The sequence below is a fragment of the Motacilla alba genome, chromosome 24, assembly GCF_015832195.1.
Source record: "Motacilla alba alba isolate MOTALB_02 chromosome 24, Motacilla_alba_V1.0_pri, whole genome shotgun sequence".
Taxonomy (NCBI): Eukaryota; Metazoa; Chordata; class Aves; order Passeriformes; family Motacillidae; genus Motacilla; species Motacilla alba.
In genome coordinates, this window is record NC_052039.1 from 567,600 (window position 1) to 582,944 (window position 15,345).

Sequence of the window (15,345 nt, forward strand, 5' to 3'; positions counted from 1 at the left end):
TTGGAGTTTAATTCCAGCATCCAAACTCTTCCACACAATGGGAGACCTCACACTCTACAAACCAGGCAGGGGAGCCAAAGAAACACAGAATGCTTGGGTTTAGAAGGGTTCTTAAAGATCAAAATCCAGCTGTTGTGGGAGAGCTGTGCTTGGATCTCTGCTCACCTGGTGCTGGTGGTGGCTGAGTGTGGCCAGACTGGCCCCTGGTGCTCCATGGACTGTCCAGAGATAATGACCAACACTCTGCATGGTGCAGATGAGGTGCATCGAGGGATTTACTCACACCCTGGAGAGCCTGGAGCAGTGATTGCGTGGCATTACAGGAGGTGCATTTTCCTTTTTTCTCTTATCAAGCCCTGTTTGATTTTCTGTGTATTTTTCTGCTGCTTTTTGAGCACTGTGTTGGAGTTGTCAAAGGGGTGATTTAGAATAGCAGAGGAAAAAAGGAGAGTCAGATAGAAAAATACTCTTTAAACAGGGCTTTCTTGTCTTCACTTTGATCATTACTTTAGGATATTTATGCTTGGGTACAGAAACCAGTCTGTGAAGAATGTTCTTTTTCTGCTCTGAAGCCACAGTTGAGGATGAGACAAGAAAGCAGGAGAAGATGGGAAGTGTGTGGGAGGATAATTAGTACATTTAGCAAGATAAAGCTGGAGTGAGGCAAAATAGGCCATATAAATACATTTATGCTGTCAGAGTAATTAGGTAGAAAACGTTTCCCTGTTTGAGAAGATTTGCCAACCTAAAATTTCAGATAGAATAAAATCAAATCTTCACATGTATCAAAAGGCAGGTCTGGAAGATGTCCCATTACTAGACAAGCTGCTGTGAGTAATGGCCTGGGTAATGAGAGTGAAGTGGGGCTAGGACCAGCAGGATAATTTAGGAACTGGTGCAGGAAACAGCTGTTGGTGACTGGAGCTGAGAGATGTGGTCAAAGCTTTTCCTTATAGTGAGGCAGTATCTTGGAGTTTAATCAGCTTTTAATTTCTTCAGGATTTGTCCCAAGGATATTTGGGTCTTTGAATTATTGGGTTTTAATCAAACATGGCCCTGTTTCACAGAGAAATGAGCGTCCTTCTCCTTGCCCTTGGCCACTAGACAGACTAGTACCCACTGCACACATTCCATGAAGGTGCCACTGGTCCTGGGGCTTTGCCCTAGTTTGATTTGCTAAATTACACCAGCATCAGAAATTAACAGACATGAAAGTGTGGTGGTTTAGGAAGGCGAAAAAAAGTAATTCCTAATACTGTCAGAAAAAAGTTATCAGATGTAACAGTGCTTTGGAGGATTAATGGGCTTTTGCCATGGCCGAGTGTGAGCAGCAGCAATTCCCATTGCCTGTGTCTGGCTGCCTTCCCCAGGGATTTAACCTTAAATTCAGCCTGGGAGAATGTGACAAGATCACCAGCTGTCCTTGGAACATTGACACAACCTCTGCCAGGAAAAGCAGCAGCCTTCCCACTGCATAACAACTCCTGGCTAAAGCCTTGGTCAGCATTCCTGCCATCCCTTGTCTCCTAGAGACTCCTGCAGGGGTGAGCTCCTCATCCCACCTGGATCGCTGGGCCAGATGCTGCCACTTGATTGTGTTGGATCACAGGGGAGAGGGTCTGATCATGAGGCTCAACTTGCTTGTACTTTACCTTAAAATAACTAAGTTATAGTCAGTATGTAAATACAGTTTTACATTTATTGTATTTTATATTATGGGTGTAGTTTATTATATGAATATAATAATATTTATTATACAAGTAATGCATTAATATTTATATGCATATGTTTAGATAAATACCACAATATAATTATATCTATTAGGTGAATAATACTGTTGTAAAGAGCAATAATTAATATTAATAATTAATATTTTGAAGCATAGAGAAAGAGCTGTAGGGAGCAGCTGTGTTTCTTTGTCCAGGGAGCTGGAAAGGGGCTCTGCCTGGAGAAAAGGAGGCTCAGGGGGGACCTTGTGGCTCTGCACAACTCCTGACAGGAGGGGACAGCCGGGGGGGTCGGGCTCTGCTCCCAGGGAACAGGGACAGGAGGAGAGGGAACGGCCTCAAGTTGCTCTAGGGGAGGTTTAGATTGGATATCAGGGAAAATTTCTTCCTGGAAAGGGCTGTCCAGCCCTTCCACAGCTGCCCAGAGCCAGTGGTGGAGTTCACATCCCCAGAGGGTTTTTAAATCCATGTGGGTGTGACGCTTGTGGACGTGGGTCAGTGGTGGTCATGGCAGTGCTGGAGGAATGTTTGGACTCCATGATCTCATAGGCTTTTTCAACCTCCATAATTCTGTGATTCTCCATAATTCCTTTGGCTGGCCATGAAATGTCTGAGAAACCCCCAGGGCAGGGCCAAGGACAGGCAGGTTTATGTCACCCTCTGTGAGAGATGCCAGAAACGCCTCTGTCAGCTCAGATGGGTGACATTTTGATATTTGCGATTGTCCCAATATTTTCCTGAAGGAGCTCCTGTTTGCTCCCTGTGGCTTGATCCTGTCTCAGCTCTGCACTAACGGTGTCCCTAAAGCCTCTTGCAGGAGCCAGGCCCTGGTGTGCACACACAGCATCACCTTTGAGGTCTTGGGTTTCTGCTGGCTCCCAGCCAGGGCATCATTATCCAAGGATTTGAGATGAAACCTGGGAGGTGCTGTGTGGGGGGCTGAAATCAGCTCCAAGAATTGTAGGAGTTATTTTACAGGGTTTTGCTGTTCTCTGGAGAGTTATTCCCTGGCTGTGCTCCAGATCAGTGTAGCTCCACGCTGACTCCACTCCTCTGATGCAAGAGGGGGTCTTTTATACTTTTAAAGTATAAAAGTTTACACCATTACCTACACTGACAGGTTTGGAGTTTGGGAAGGATGATCTGCTCCTTCTATTTCAAAACAAGATGATTTTTCTAACTTAGAGTTCTTATTAATTAATTGTCATGTAATTACTGAATGCCTTCTCCGTTAAATTGTAACCTTAATGCTAGTTCTGTTGGGGAGGGGGATTTGTTCGGACTTTTTTCTTTCCTTTCATGTTTTGTTTTCTCTTTCTTACATATTTTTATTTTATTGTGAGCTCTCTGCCACAACCCTTTGTTACTCACTTGCTGTGATGTGCATGAGTGAGATCAGTTGTGTTCATGGCTTTATGAAGCAGAAGTTGAAGTAAATTCCACAGACAAATCAAATCCACACTTCCCAGGCTTCTCACAAATCACCCTTACACCAGGAGAGCTGGATGATGAGGTTGACATTACTCAGGAAACAAGGAGATGAAAGTTAAGGCTGGCTGAATGAGCTTCCTTTGACATCTGGGGCTCAGGGGCACCAGGTCTTACCTGGTCAGGATTTGGCACGTTGTTAGTAGCCAACAATCCCTGTCCTCTCAACAGATTTATGTAGTGCTTTTCCTGAGATGATTTTTCACTACTAGCTTTTGCTATTTGTGAGAGGAGCACACAAAACTCCGCAGTGGCTGGAAGTAAAAAAATGATTGCACAGATCTCAAGAGTTATCTTTTAATTATTTTTAATTCTGAATGTGCCATATCATAACTCAGCCTCCTGCTTTGTTGCCGTTCTTCCGTACAAGAGGAATGACCAATAAATTTTGCTCTGCAGGAGACCCTTCTAATCAGTCCCCTTATCACCCAGCTTGCCAGAGATGAGCCTCAGACATGAACTAGAAGCATTTTTAAATTTAACCTCCTTGTAGATGTGATCAGCAAGGTCTTGGCCAGCAAGCACTGCTCTTTTGGGCAAAAAGAGCCCAAAGCTTTTGTTATAAGTTTGCTGGTAGAGGAAGAATTATCTGTGTTGAATTCATCATCAGTTCTCAGTGGGTGTGTGCAGGCTCCCAGACTTGTCCCCAGCCATGTAAAGACAAATTTGAGCACTGCCTTGGCCTTGCTGCCCACAGGAGCTGTGGCTGCCCTGTCCCTGGAAGCGTCCAAGGCCAGGTTGGAGCAAACTGAGACTATGGAAGGAGTCCCTGCCCAAGAAACCAGAGCTTTAAGGTCCCTTCCAACCCAAAGCATTCTGGGATTCCCTAATTCTGTAATGTTTTCAAGACTCTGCATTATGCATGCACACAGTGTGGGGTGACTGTTTTTGAGGCTTTCTTTGTGCATCATCAAATGCTACCAATGAAATTTTAGGATACTCTAAAGGCCATTTATGAAATTTGTCATACCACTCATCCTAGCTGAGCATATATATTCCAACAATAAACGAACCTAATGGGATCGAATGCCTCGTAATTGTTCATCAGGCTCAGAAGGTTTGACAGCCAATTTCAATGTGAAGAAGGAACATTGCAGGTTATATGTTATAAAGTATATGCTGTTTAACTCTGATCAGTTGCAATAAGTGCTATTTACAGATTACTTACCTTAGGAAAACACATTGGCACAATTACAGGGATATCCACCAGGCTCTGCTGTCTGCTCTGTTCTTTAAGAACGCAAAAATCAACGTCTCACTTTGGAGCCAACCAGATTTTGCCCGTGAGTCATGTTCAGAATCCAGTAAGGTCAGGAGAGGCCTCTGCTTTGTGCTTGGATTTCAGATCAAGCCTGGGGGCAACTGTGCTTTCCAGGATGTTCTGTTTACAAGGAATGCAGCAGCAGGAAAGGCTTTTAAACATCAGGACATCCATGATTTTTGGGAGAGCTTTGGTGCATGTCTATTAACAAAGCAAAATACAAACTGAACCACGTGGGTACAGGGAACATGAGTGAAAATTCATCTTTGGGGGCATTTTGCTGTGAGGACAGCTGGACTGCAGGATAAACCCCACAGATTTTCCTGTGTAAACAGTTTCTGTCTCTATCTCAGTCAGCACGAGGCTGCCCGTGGGAGAGGAGCAGTGTTCAGCTGGTTTTTACCCCTCTGGAATCAGGGACAGGTGCATGGACCACGGCCAGCAGTGGGCTGGAATGTCCTTTCTCCCCACAGTGAGTTTGTGTGAACAGGGACTGAGGAGGGGCTGGCTGCGAGGTGTGACCCCCCTGAATGTGATCCTGAGGATGGTCCCCAGGAAGGAGTGCCTCGGGAAGGAAGATTGTTGTGCCTCAGTGCCTTGCTCACACCTCCAGCTGATCTCTGCTCTTCCTGAGGTCTGTGCAGAGCCCTGGCGGGCTGGAGCCCAGCCTGCTGTCGGTGTGTGAGGGGGAGGGTGATGAATTCACCCTGTGCCTTTCTCTTCCCCATGTTCTGCTGCACAGGTGGACCCTGAGTTCCTTTCAGTTGCAGTTGCCTCCTGGTGATTTTTGTTAGCTGGCTGGTGTTTTGTCAGGGCCTGTGGTGATGAGCTTTGCCCCTGATACACTCAGTGAAGGGGACACCTGAAATTCCCTTGAGACTGGGGGGTCTGTGTGCCCTTGAGGAGCACAGGGGAGATTAGAGGATGGAAACTTTTCCCCAGGAGTAGGAAACCCACATTGATTCATAGAATCTCAGAATTGGGTTGGGTTGGGTTGGAAGAGCCCTTAAAGCCCATCTTGTTCCACCCCTGCTATGGCAGGGACACCTTCCACTGTCCCAGGGTGCTCCCAGCCCCATCCAGCCTGGCGTTGGGCACTGCCAGGGATCCAGGGGCAGCCCCAGCTGCTCTGGGTACCCTGTGCCAGGGCCTGCCCACCCTCACAGCGAACAATTCCTAATTCCCAATATCCCATCCATCCCTGTCCTCTGGCAGTGGAAGCCATTCCCTGTGTCCTGTCCCTCCATCCCTTGTCCCCAGTCCCTCTCTATCTCTCCTGGAGCCCCTTCAGGCCCTGGCAGGGGCTCTGAGCTCTGCCTGGAGCCTTCTCCTCTCCAGGTGAGCACCCCCAGCTCTCCCAGCCTTTCCTTATAGAAGGGCTGCTTCAGCCTTTGGATCATCTTTGTGGCCTCCTTGACCCAGAGCTCCTCATACCTGGCAAACATGGCAAATATCTTCAGTGTGTGTGAGCCTTCCTTTACTGCATGCTTTGGGTTTCCTTTGGCTGTCGTTTCAAAACTCAGTAGCACTTCAGATGTGACATTCGATAGCAAAGAGTGATGATAAAGGTGGGGGGAAGGTGCAATACAGAAGCAGTGGTTGTGTTCAATCACATTAATGGCAGCAGCCTACGCTGGTAATAAATCATACAAACTAAACTCCTTCTCTGGGCTTGCCTGTGTACAGCCATCAGAAAAGAAGTCAGAATTCCAGGGGCTGGCTTGGTGGAGGGAGAGGGCTGAATCCGTGTGCGGTGGGACTTCCCTACAGAGAGAAGGGAGATTCTGGCAGAGCAAAGTTAAATAAATTCCAAGTATCATGGTCATTTGTATGGAGAGAACTTTGCCTTCTTTGTCCCTCTTTCATGAGATGGCTCTCACTACCCACTTCTGATTTTCACTTGCTTACATTCATTAAATACAGCAACTTGGGATTCTTCTCCTCAGCCTTTTTTTCATTTCTCCTTTCATTTGTTTCAGGATTTTTTTATTGCTCTTGGCTAATTAACTTTTTTTTTTTAATGGCCTTTTAAGTTTCATGCACACATTTCCTTTATTTATTTGCTTTGCACACAGTCTTAACTTGCTTAGGATTATTTGTAATTTCTGCTCTCAGAGAAGATCATTAAACATAAGCCATTTTAGTGGGATAACAGGGCCAGGAGTGGGATGCTCCAGGCTCAGTCCATGTACAGGAATGTCTCCTCAGTGCTCTCACACAAACACATCCTGATGATGCAGTTAATGACTCTGGGTGTGATGGATGGTGCCATAAAACTCTGCTGGGGTGAATTGCTTGACAGCACTGAAATTGGGAGATATGTTTTATTATTTAATGTCTGCCTGAACATATAAAATAAAAAACTAAAAAAATATGGGGAGGGGGTATGGAGAAGCTCTGATCTATATTCACTATCCGTGAACATTTATAGAGATATTTTCAGTGAGCAATTAATTTTGCAGACTTCTAAGCTGGAGGGTTTGATTCCTGCCTCGAACCATTTGCCTCCCCGTAACTGTTTTATTTTTGAGCTGTATTTTTATTTTTAACCTGTCAGGTGAGGTTCCAGAATCCAGTGGCACTGCAGGGTCTGTGTGTGCTGAGTGTCTCCCCTGTGGCAGCTCCAGCCAGACAAGCCCTTCCCTGATTGCTTGATTCCCTGATTCCCTGAGACTCAGCATGTCTGGGAGCGAGCTGTGGATGCTGAGCTCCGTGTGCTGCTCTGTGCCTGGTTTGTCCCCTCACTGACTGCTCCTCTCTCTTCTCTCCCTCCCCCTGCCCCGCAGCTCTCGCTTCCGGAGGAGCAGAACGAAGTGACGAGGAATGGCTGTGAGTCCAAGGAGCTGGTGTACCTGGTGCAGATCTCCTGTCAGGTAAATGCCCTGTTTTCTCTCCCCAGCCTGGGTTTCGTTCTCTTTCCCACACAGCTCCAGAATGTTGAGATGTGACACTTCCCTGTGGCGTGTCTAGGGTTTTCCACCTCTTCCCTGGTTTGATCCCCCAGGGGTGTTGCCTGTGGTGCTGCCACCAGCACGTTTTAGGAGAGAAGGATTGAGGGGAGAAAAAGGAGAGTGTGAAGCAAATAATCCTCACTGATGGCCAGGGATGAGTCCAGAGACAGGAGTGGGTGTGCCCAGGCTGAGGTCACTTTGGGGGAGCATGGACGCCTGGACACACCAGTGACCCCACCAGGGAGAATCCCAGCCAGAGGTTTGTTACCACGGTGTGCTGCCAGGAGTCTTGATCTGCTCCCAGACACCTGGTGTGGAATTCTCATCTCAGGATGCTTTGGCCAGAGGAATCTGCTGCTCTGTCCCATGAATTCTTCATCTGCTGATCTGTGTGCCTTTGTAAGATGCTGCCTAATGAGTGTGTTTTAATATGCTCAGTGAGTCACCCTTTGTGGGAGATGCAGGGTGCTGGCAGGTTCAGTGTGGAGTTACTGCCTACGTTGGGTTGTTTTCATAGGTTCAGGACAGCAGCTCTTTCCATGATTCACCTCAGCACCCCCAAGCATCCATCTTCACCAGTGAGTACACTCTGACAGGTGGTGAATTTGCAGGGTCCCTGCTCTGCTGCCTCAGCTCTGTGCTCAGAGCAGGATGCTGTGAGAGCTGAGGAACAGAGCATCCTGCATCCTGAGGAGCAGAGCATCCCATGTCTCGAGGAGCAGAGTCTCTTGCCCTGTTCTGGAGGTGGAGCCTGGCCAGGCTGAGCTCCAGCAGTGTTAATTCCAGCAGGAATTTGTCTCTGTGGGCAGCTTTCACATGTTCCTGTATGTGTTTATGAATGTGCTCTCGGGAGAGGGAAGAGAGGCTCCAAGTGGACATCTCTCAGATTTGCCAGTGTTTTGGCATTTTTTGGGACTGTTGTAACCCCCTGGAGCCAGCCTGGCCCAAAAGCAGCACTTCCCAGCCCAGCAGCCTAGGCTGACAGGCAGCACAGCAAACCCTGGGGGTGGGCACACTTCTGTCCCAGCCACGGCAGGGCAGTGCCTGGCAAAGGACTTTCAGGGGACTGCAGGAAATTGGAATTTCAGTGTGTTTTGAGCCCTCACATTTGGGGTACATTTGCAGTGCTCAGTGGAGGGATGAGCCCTGGATTATTCCCTGGCTGTTGCGCCTGGAGAACATGGCAGTTTTTCACTGATCCTTCCCCACCTGACACCTCCAGAGATTCACAGGGTGGCCTGAGGTATAGTTGTGTCTCAGTCTCTGCAGAGTACCCCTGTGCAGGAGGGACGTCCAGGAGCAGCAGAGAGTGGGGGTGAGGAACAATGGAGGTGAGGCCTGACCCTGCTCCTCTGGTGCCTTGCTCCCACTCTCCAGTACTTTCCTGGGATATGTCTGAGGTACAGGCATGGATTTCATCTGTGTGGGGAAAATGGGGGGAATTCTGAGCCTTGGCAAAGGGAATTGCTCCTTTTGTAGCAGAATTGTAGCCACTGTGCACCAGGCCCAGCTCCTGAGAAATTCCCCTTCCCTTCCCTTCCCTTCCCTTCCCTTCCCTTCCCTTCCCTTCCCTTCCCTTCCCTTCCCTTCCCTTCCCTTCCCTTCCCTTCCCTTCCCTTCCCTTCCCTTCCCTTCCCTTCCCTTCCCTTCCCTTCCCTTCCCTTCCCTTCCCTTCCCTTCCCTTCCCTTCCCTTCCCAACTGAGCTCAAATGCAAACCATGTGATTTGGCCTCATCTGTTAAAGGATGGGTGTAGATCCAGCCACCTTTGTCTCCCTTTCTTCCTTTTTTCTTTTTTTCATTTTATTTTTACTTTCTTTTCTTTGCCTTTCCCCTTTTCCCCTTTCCCCCTTCCCTTTTCTCTCTCCTTTTTCTCTTCCCCTTCCCCCCTTTTCCTCTTTCCCCTTTTCTTCTTTCCCCCTTTCCCTTTCTCCTCATTTCCTTTTTTCTTTCTCCTTTTTCTCTTTCCTCTTTTCCCCCTTTTCCTCTTTCCCCTCTTCTTCTTTGCCGTTTCCCCCTCTTTCCCTTTTCTCTTTTTTCCTTATATTTCTTGTATTTTTTCCTTATTTTTTCTCTTTTTTTTCCTATTTTTCTTCTGTTTTAAAGTACTCCCCCTGGCTAGCTGGAGCTTCTCCCTTCCCCAAGCCTGTGATCACCTTCTCCCACATTACTGCCTGTCCCTGTCTCTCAAATCCAGGGAAAGCCGAGACATTTGTGACATTTGGATCCAAAGACCAGGAAGGTATGGGAGGAACTGCACAGCTGAGCATCATTTCTGCAATGGAGATCCTTCAGCCCTGGCCCCCCCGTGGCCTCTCCCGTGTCCAGGGGAAGATTCCATTCCATCCCATGTTGGACACCAGCAGTGTCTGCTTGGAGCTGGCTCCACAGGAGAATGGAATGGGAGGTGTGAAATAGCTCATGGAGTGGTGGTGCAGTGGGGACAGATTAGGGCAGGGTACATCTGGATCAGGAAAAAATATTGAAGCGGGGAGGGAAACAGCCTGAAAACCAAATGTGGCTTTCCTCACCCTTTGGATGTGCTTCCAGGACTGGTGGTTGGGCACTGCAGCAGCCTGAGCTATGTCCCGGGTTGCTCAGATGGACACAGGCATTCTGCTAGGGAGGCTGGATCCCAGGAATGTAAAAGCTCTAAATTGCTGTGATTTGTTGCAGAAGCAAATAGCAAAGAGCGAGGGTGTTGCCATCCTGACAACTTTTGATTGCAGACTTGGAGAAATCAGTAAAACCCCTGGATTTGGGGGTCCGTGCTGGCCTTGGCCAGTGTGCGCAGACCGCCCTGTGCTGTCACCCATCAGATGGCATTTACTGTGCCATTCCCCCTGGGGCAAGCAGCAAAGCAAAGCTGTGGGGCAGCAGGTATTTCAGACATCCAGCTCAGCCTTTGCTAGGTTTGGCAGGACACAGCTACTTACACTGAGGGAATTCTATCCCACTCCTTCCCAGCTGTAAGTATCATTTTAGTGGTGTAAAGAGAATTAGTGCTTGTTGCCTATTTTGCAAAACCTTCCCAGATAGGATTTGAAAAAGCATTCTTTGGGAGATGTATTTGTGCTGCAAGTCAGCTTGTGAAATCCAGGCTTTGTGCAAGGTTCAGAGGAGGGGTTAAGTCTCTGCTCAGCTTTTCTTCTACTTATAAACCTAAAAAAATTAATCCAGTTTATTAGCTCTTAAGAAGAAGTAGGAATATATAGAGAGCTGTTTCAGAAAAGAGGAGATATAGGATTCTCCTTTTGATTCCTTTGGACAAATTTAACCATGAAAACTAGGAAATGACAAAGGGAGGGAATTAAATCCTATTGGGAAGAGATAATGATGGAAGGGTTTGGTTTGTGGTTTTTTTTTCTGCAATTCGGGTGGATTTTCCTTTTTTTTCCAAGTAAGATTGCACTGAACTTGCATTTCTAGAAGATAGATTTCAGGAGTTCTGTGAAAAGAATGATATTATTAAAATAAAAGGGTCGAGTCCTGGAAGGGTGGTGTGAGGACTGTACCCGTGAACCCTCTGAACCTGGAGACAGGAATTGGGAATCCCTGTAGTTCCTGGAGGAGCACAGGGGATGGCTGAGACCCCTGAGGAATTTGTGCTGTACTTGCTGCTGTGAAAATCCTTGCACAGTGTTTGGAATCCTTGGGAGTTTCCACAGGGATAAACAAAGAATTTACACGGTCTGAACCACATTTAAGAGCGGGTTACTTTGTCTGTGGAGAATAAATCAGCACAATTCAGAGCCTGCAAAAAGGCTGGAATGGGCTAATCCAGTTAACTTGTAAGGAAGGCTGGAAACATCCTTTTGGATGTTTTGGGGTTGGTTTGTGTGACATTACAGCAACTCCCTGTGTACTTACTTAAATATTACAACAGAAGAATGCCCAGCCTCAGCTTTTGTTCTGAAAAATGAAATTTTTACATGCTGTTTACAGTGTGAAATTGTGGGGTTGGAACACCTCAAGCATCATTTTTTGCTGACATTTGGAGTGGCAGGGGGAAAACAAGGACTGTCTGTGGAGATGTTCACATTCTCAGGGGGGCTGTAACCTCCATCCTTTCCTGAGGCGTTGGCTGCTCATGTCCATGCTCACAGGTGGATTGTTGGGACAGGAGTGACAGGCACTGCTCAGCAGGGATGTCAGACTGCACAAGCACAAGCCAGGGCTGACACAATCTCAGGGATTAAACAAGGCTGACTGCTGTGATGCCAGCCCAGCCACAGCACCTTTCCTGCTCCTCCTTTCCAGGGATAATGCCAGCAAAGGAAGCCTTTTTCTGCTCCAGCACTGGTACATTTCTAAGGCTGTTCCCAGAGCAGGAATTCTTGTAGTCCAAGCAGGGTTTTTCTCCATTTTCCTGCTCCCATTTTCAGACTGCAGGAGCTGAGCTGTTCCTGTGTTACGGGATGCCCAGTGCTGTGCCCTGTTCCTGTTCTTCCTTCCAGCAGGGGCTGTGTTTGCTCTGGTGGATGGAAGCAGGTCCCTGGTGCACCAGAGAGGACATTGCCCCAAACCTCAGCCACTTGTCCCAGCTCTGCCCTGCAGGAGGTTTGAGCTGGGCACCCTCTGCTTGGAGAGCAGGATTTGCCAAGCTCTGAAGGTGCCCCCATCCCACTTTCCGTGTGCAGTAAGGAGTGTTCAAGGGCACAGTGGGGAGGCCAGGAAAGGCAGGCTTCAAGGAGGAAGAGCAGGCAGGACTACCCCTCCAGGGTGGTTTGTGGGGAGGAGAGAGTGGAAGATCCTTCCCACAGGGGAGATGTCTGAGTCAGAGGAGCAACATCTCAAGTGTGGTTTGCTGGTTTTGGCTGCCTTGGGTAGTCCAGGCTGGAACCACAAATTGTTTGCAGCAGGACTTTTGAGTCAAACATTCAAAATATGGTTGTGTTCTTTGTCTTCTTTACTAATAGTTTCTGACTGAAACTCAAACACCTGGAGAACAGGAACTGAGTAAATGTTACTTTGCTCCTGTGAAAAGCTCTTTAAACAGATGTCTGAAGGACAGATTCTAACTCACAGATACTCTTCTGTGTGCTTTATATACATACAGAAACACAGAGAGGGGAAAGCTTTCATGTCCTTTTTTAAAGGTATGTGGAGCATCCAGCTGGATCCTACCCAGTGCAAAATCTGTTTTCAGAATGTGTGTTAGCTCCTTCTCCATGTTTATATAGGATTTTCTGCTTTGATTTAGGATTTTACAAACAGAATTGTTTAGGATTTAAACAAAGCAGAAGCAGTTAATGGGTGCTTTTATTAAACAGTAAATTTTCCCATGATGCAGCTTCCTCTCCCTACCTGTGTGTCCTCACTCCTTCGTCAGGGCCAGGCTGTGTGTGCTCAGGGCTCAGAAAACCTGCTCTGCTCTCAGATGCATTAAAATTCTGGTCACCATCATGACCTTTCCCCTGCCTTGTATTTGTTCTTTTCTGCCTCTTGACACCACTTGCCTGAAGATGACCAGAGAAATGAGACTTCCACTGACAGGTTGTCCATGAGTTTGGTGCCTCACGTGTGCAGGTGTTTGGAGGTGGAATCACAGAATGTTTGAGTTGGAAAAGAACTTGGAGCTCATCCAATTCCAGCCCCTGCCATGGGCAGGGACACCTTCCACTAGACCAGGTTGTTCCAAGCCCCATCCTGGGATGGGGCAGCCACAGCTTCTCTGGGTAGCCAGTCCTGGATTTTGTAAATCCACAAAACCTTTTCACAATCTGCCCACAGGCCTTTCTGACTTGGATAGTTCTACCCCATCCTTCCAGATGTTCACACATGTTGAAACCTCTGTCCTAAGCTTTTCTCGGGTGTTGAGGGCTGTTTCACATCAGGCAACAGAAAGCAGCAGAATTCCTTGTCTCCACCCTGCTAATCCGTCACTCCACGTGCTGTGCTCCGGTGGATCTGAGGTCACACACTGTGTGCCTCCTGCTCCCAGCAGCAGTAAATAAAAGTGAAGTGACAGTGAGAATGAGAATTAATCAAGAATGCCTGAAGCTGGCGGGCAGCCTGCAGGGTGCTGCTGGGCTGTGCTCAGACCTCAGGAGATTCCAAAGCCAAGTTGGAGGGGCTTTGAAACACCTGGCTCTTTTCCAGGCTTTGGGGAAGTAAACTGCCATCTATAGGGGTTGAATTACATCTGAACTGCTTAATTACCGTCCATTACTCTGTAGCTGGCATGGTAACACTAAAGGATAAATTCATTTAGTAATTGGGATAGTAGTTGTTAAGGACAAAGGTTTGACTGGCTGGTGCTCAGAGATTTCCTGCAGGACTGGGTAGGGCAGCACTCCCATCCAGCAGGATTAACACTGGGGTCTGCTGTGTCCTGTTCTGAAAGCAGATTCATCATACCCTTTGCTCAGCCTGGGGTTTTTGCCTGTGATCCTTGATTCTCACACAGAGTCATGGAGTCCTTGAGGTTGGAAAAGCCCTCCGAGACCATCAAGTCCACCCTGTGACTGATCCCCACCTTGTCACCAGCCCAGAGCACTGAGTGCCACATCCAGGCCTTCCTTAGACACTCTAGGAACCTCCCTGGGCAGCCCTTTCCACCTTTTCCAGGAAGAAATTCCTGGAAATTCCTGATGTCCAACCTGAACCTCCCCTGGCACAGCCTGGGGCTGTTTCCCCTCATCCTGTTTGGACATGTCACCATGGCAGTGGCAGTTTTGAGGCAGAAGGGATTTTTGTCCCTCCAGGAGCACACTGCACTGTCCCAGCTGCACTCTGGGGCTCTGGGGTTCCCTTCCCTGCTGGTGGAGCTGGTCCTTCAGCCCCAGCCAGGGCAGATTCGCTGCTCTGCTGTGGAGATCCATCCACTGCTCATGAGACATGACAAATTACTGTCACCCTTCAACTTTGGTCTTTAATTGCTCCATTCATGGCTCTCCAGATTTCTTTTTCTCAATTTAATTATTTAAACGTGTATTGTGACAGAAATGGGCTCTTGGTTTTCTTAACTCTGGATGCATGAGATCCAAAACCAGGGTTGTAGCCGTGTGTGGATTTTGAATGGAATAATTAATTTAGAATATATTTATGACATTGCAGAAATAAAAACTGTTGTGGAGCTGTTGATGCTAAAGCACATTTTTTCAGCAGGTGCAAACGTAGGTGTACTTCAAGCTGTCCCCTCAGCATGCCAGGGACAGAGGCTTTCTGTGCTCAAACTCCAGTGGAGAAATGCTCAGGAATTTATTTGAGGGTAGGTTTTGCTGGGGAAAGAGGGTGTCTGGAAATAACTTCCTCAAGACAAGAGCCTCCCAGTTCATCAAACCTGCATGAGGCTGAGCTGCTGGGCAGTTCTTGTCAAAGGGAATGTGAGTGATACAGAACAACTTCAGATGGTTTTCCCTGGTGGAAACCCCCCAGCTGAAGCAGAGGGCCAGGCCCTGCTCTAGGGAGGGATGATGAGCAAGAGGGAAGGAAGATCCTTTGTCACAATTAAGTGCAGCATCACATCGAAGTGCTGTCCTGAAAGGGTTTTTGTGATCAGCAGAGGCTCTCACAATTCTGTGGTCGTTTGTTAATGTCGTGTCCTTTGCCTTCAGACAGAAAACCAGCCCAGAATTAGAGATCTCTGCTGGTGCCCAGACTGTGCTCTGGGCTCTGGCAGTGAGGGCCACTGCAGAAAGCCATGGGGATCTTGGCAGGGCTCCTGACCCTCATGCGGTGCTTTGGAGACAAGGCTGGGCCCAGCCACAAATTGAAGGGGACACTTGGGCTGCTCTGATGAGATACCAAGTCATCCCCACAACTGAGCAGTGCAGATGCTTTGCAGAGGAGCCCTTTGCCTACAATTCACTTGTTGTAGTACTTTTCCAAGAGCAGGGCTTGGTTTACGTCCAGAATGGGAGGAGGATTGTAAGGATATTCTTTCCTTTCCTGATGTTTGTTCCTTATGGGGAGGT

General features: G+C 47.8%; 1 protein-coding gene across 12 annotated transcripts in view; it reads left to right on the plus strand.

Moving 5' to 3' along the window:
- ARHGAP32 (Rho GTPase activating protein 32) overlaps positions 1-15,345 on the plus strand; it is a 238,164-nt gene that overhangs the window by 135,491 nt on the left and 87,328 nt on the right. For all 12 annotated transcript variants that reach the window (XM_038161662.1, XM_038161664.1, XM_038161663.1 and 9 more), the window contains one exon: positions 7,263-7,349. In XM_038161662.1, the coding sequence (XP_038017590.1) occupies positions 7,263-7,349 (87 nt within the window). The remainder of the gene's footprint in view (positions 1-7,262; positions 7,350-15,345) is intronic.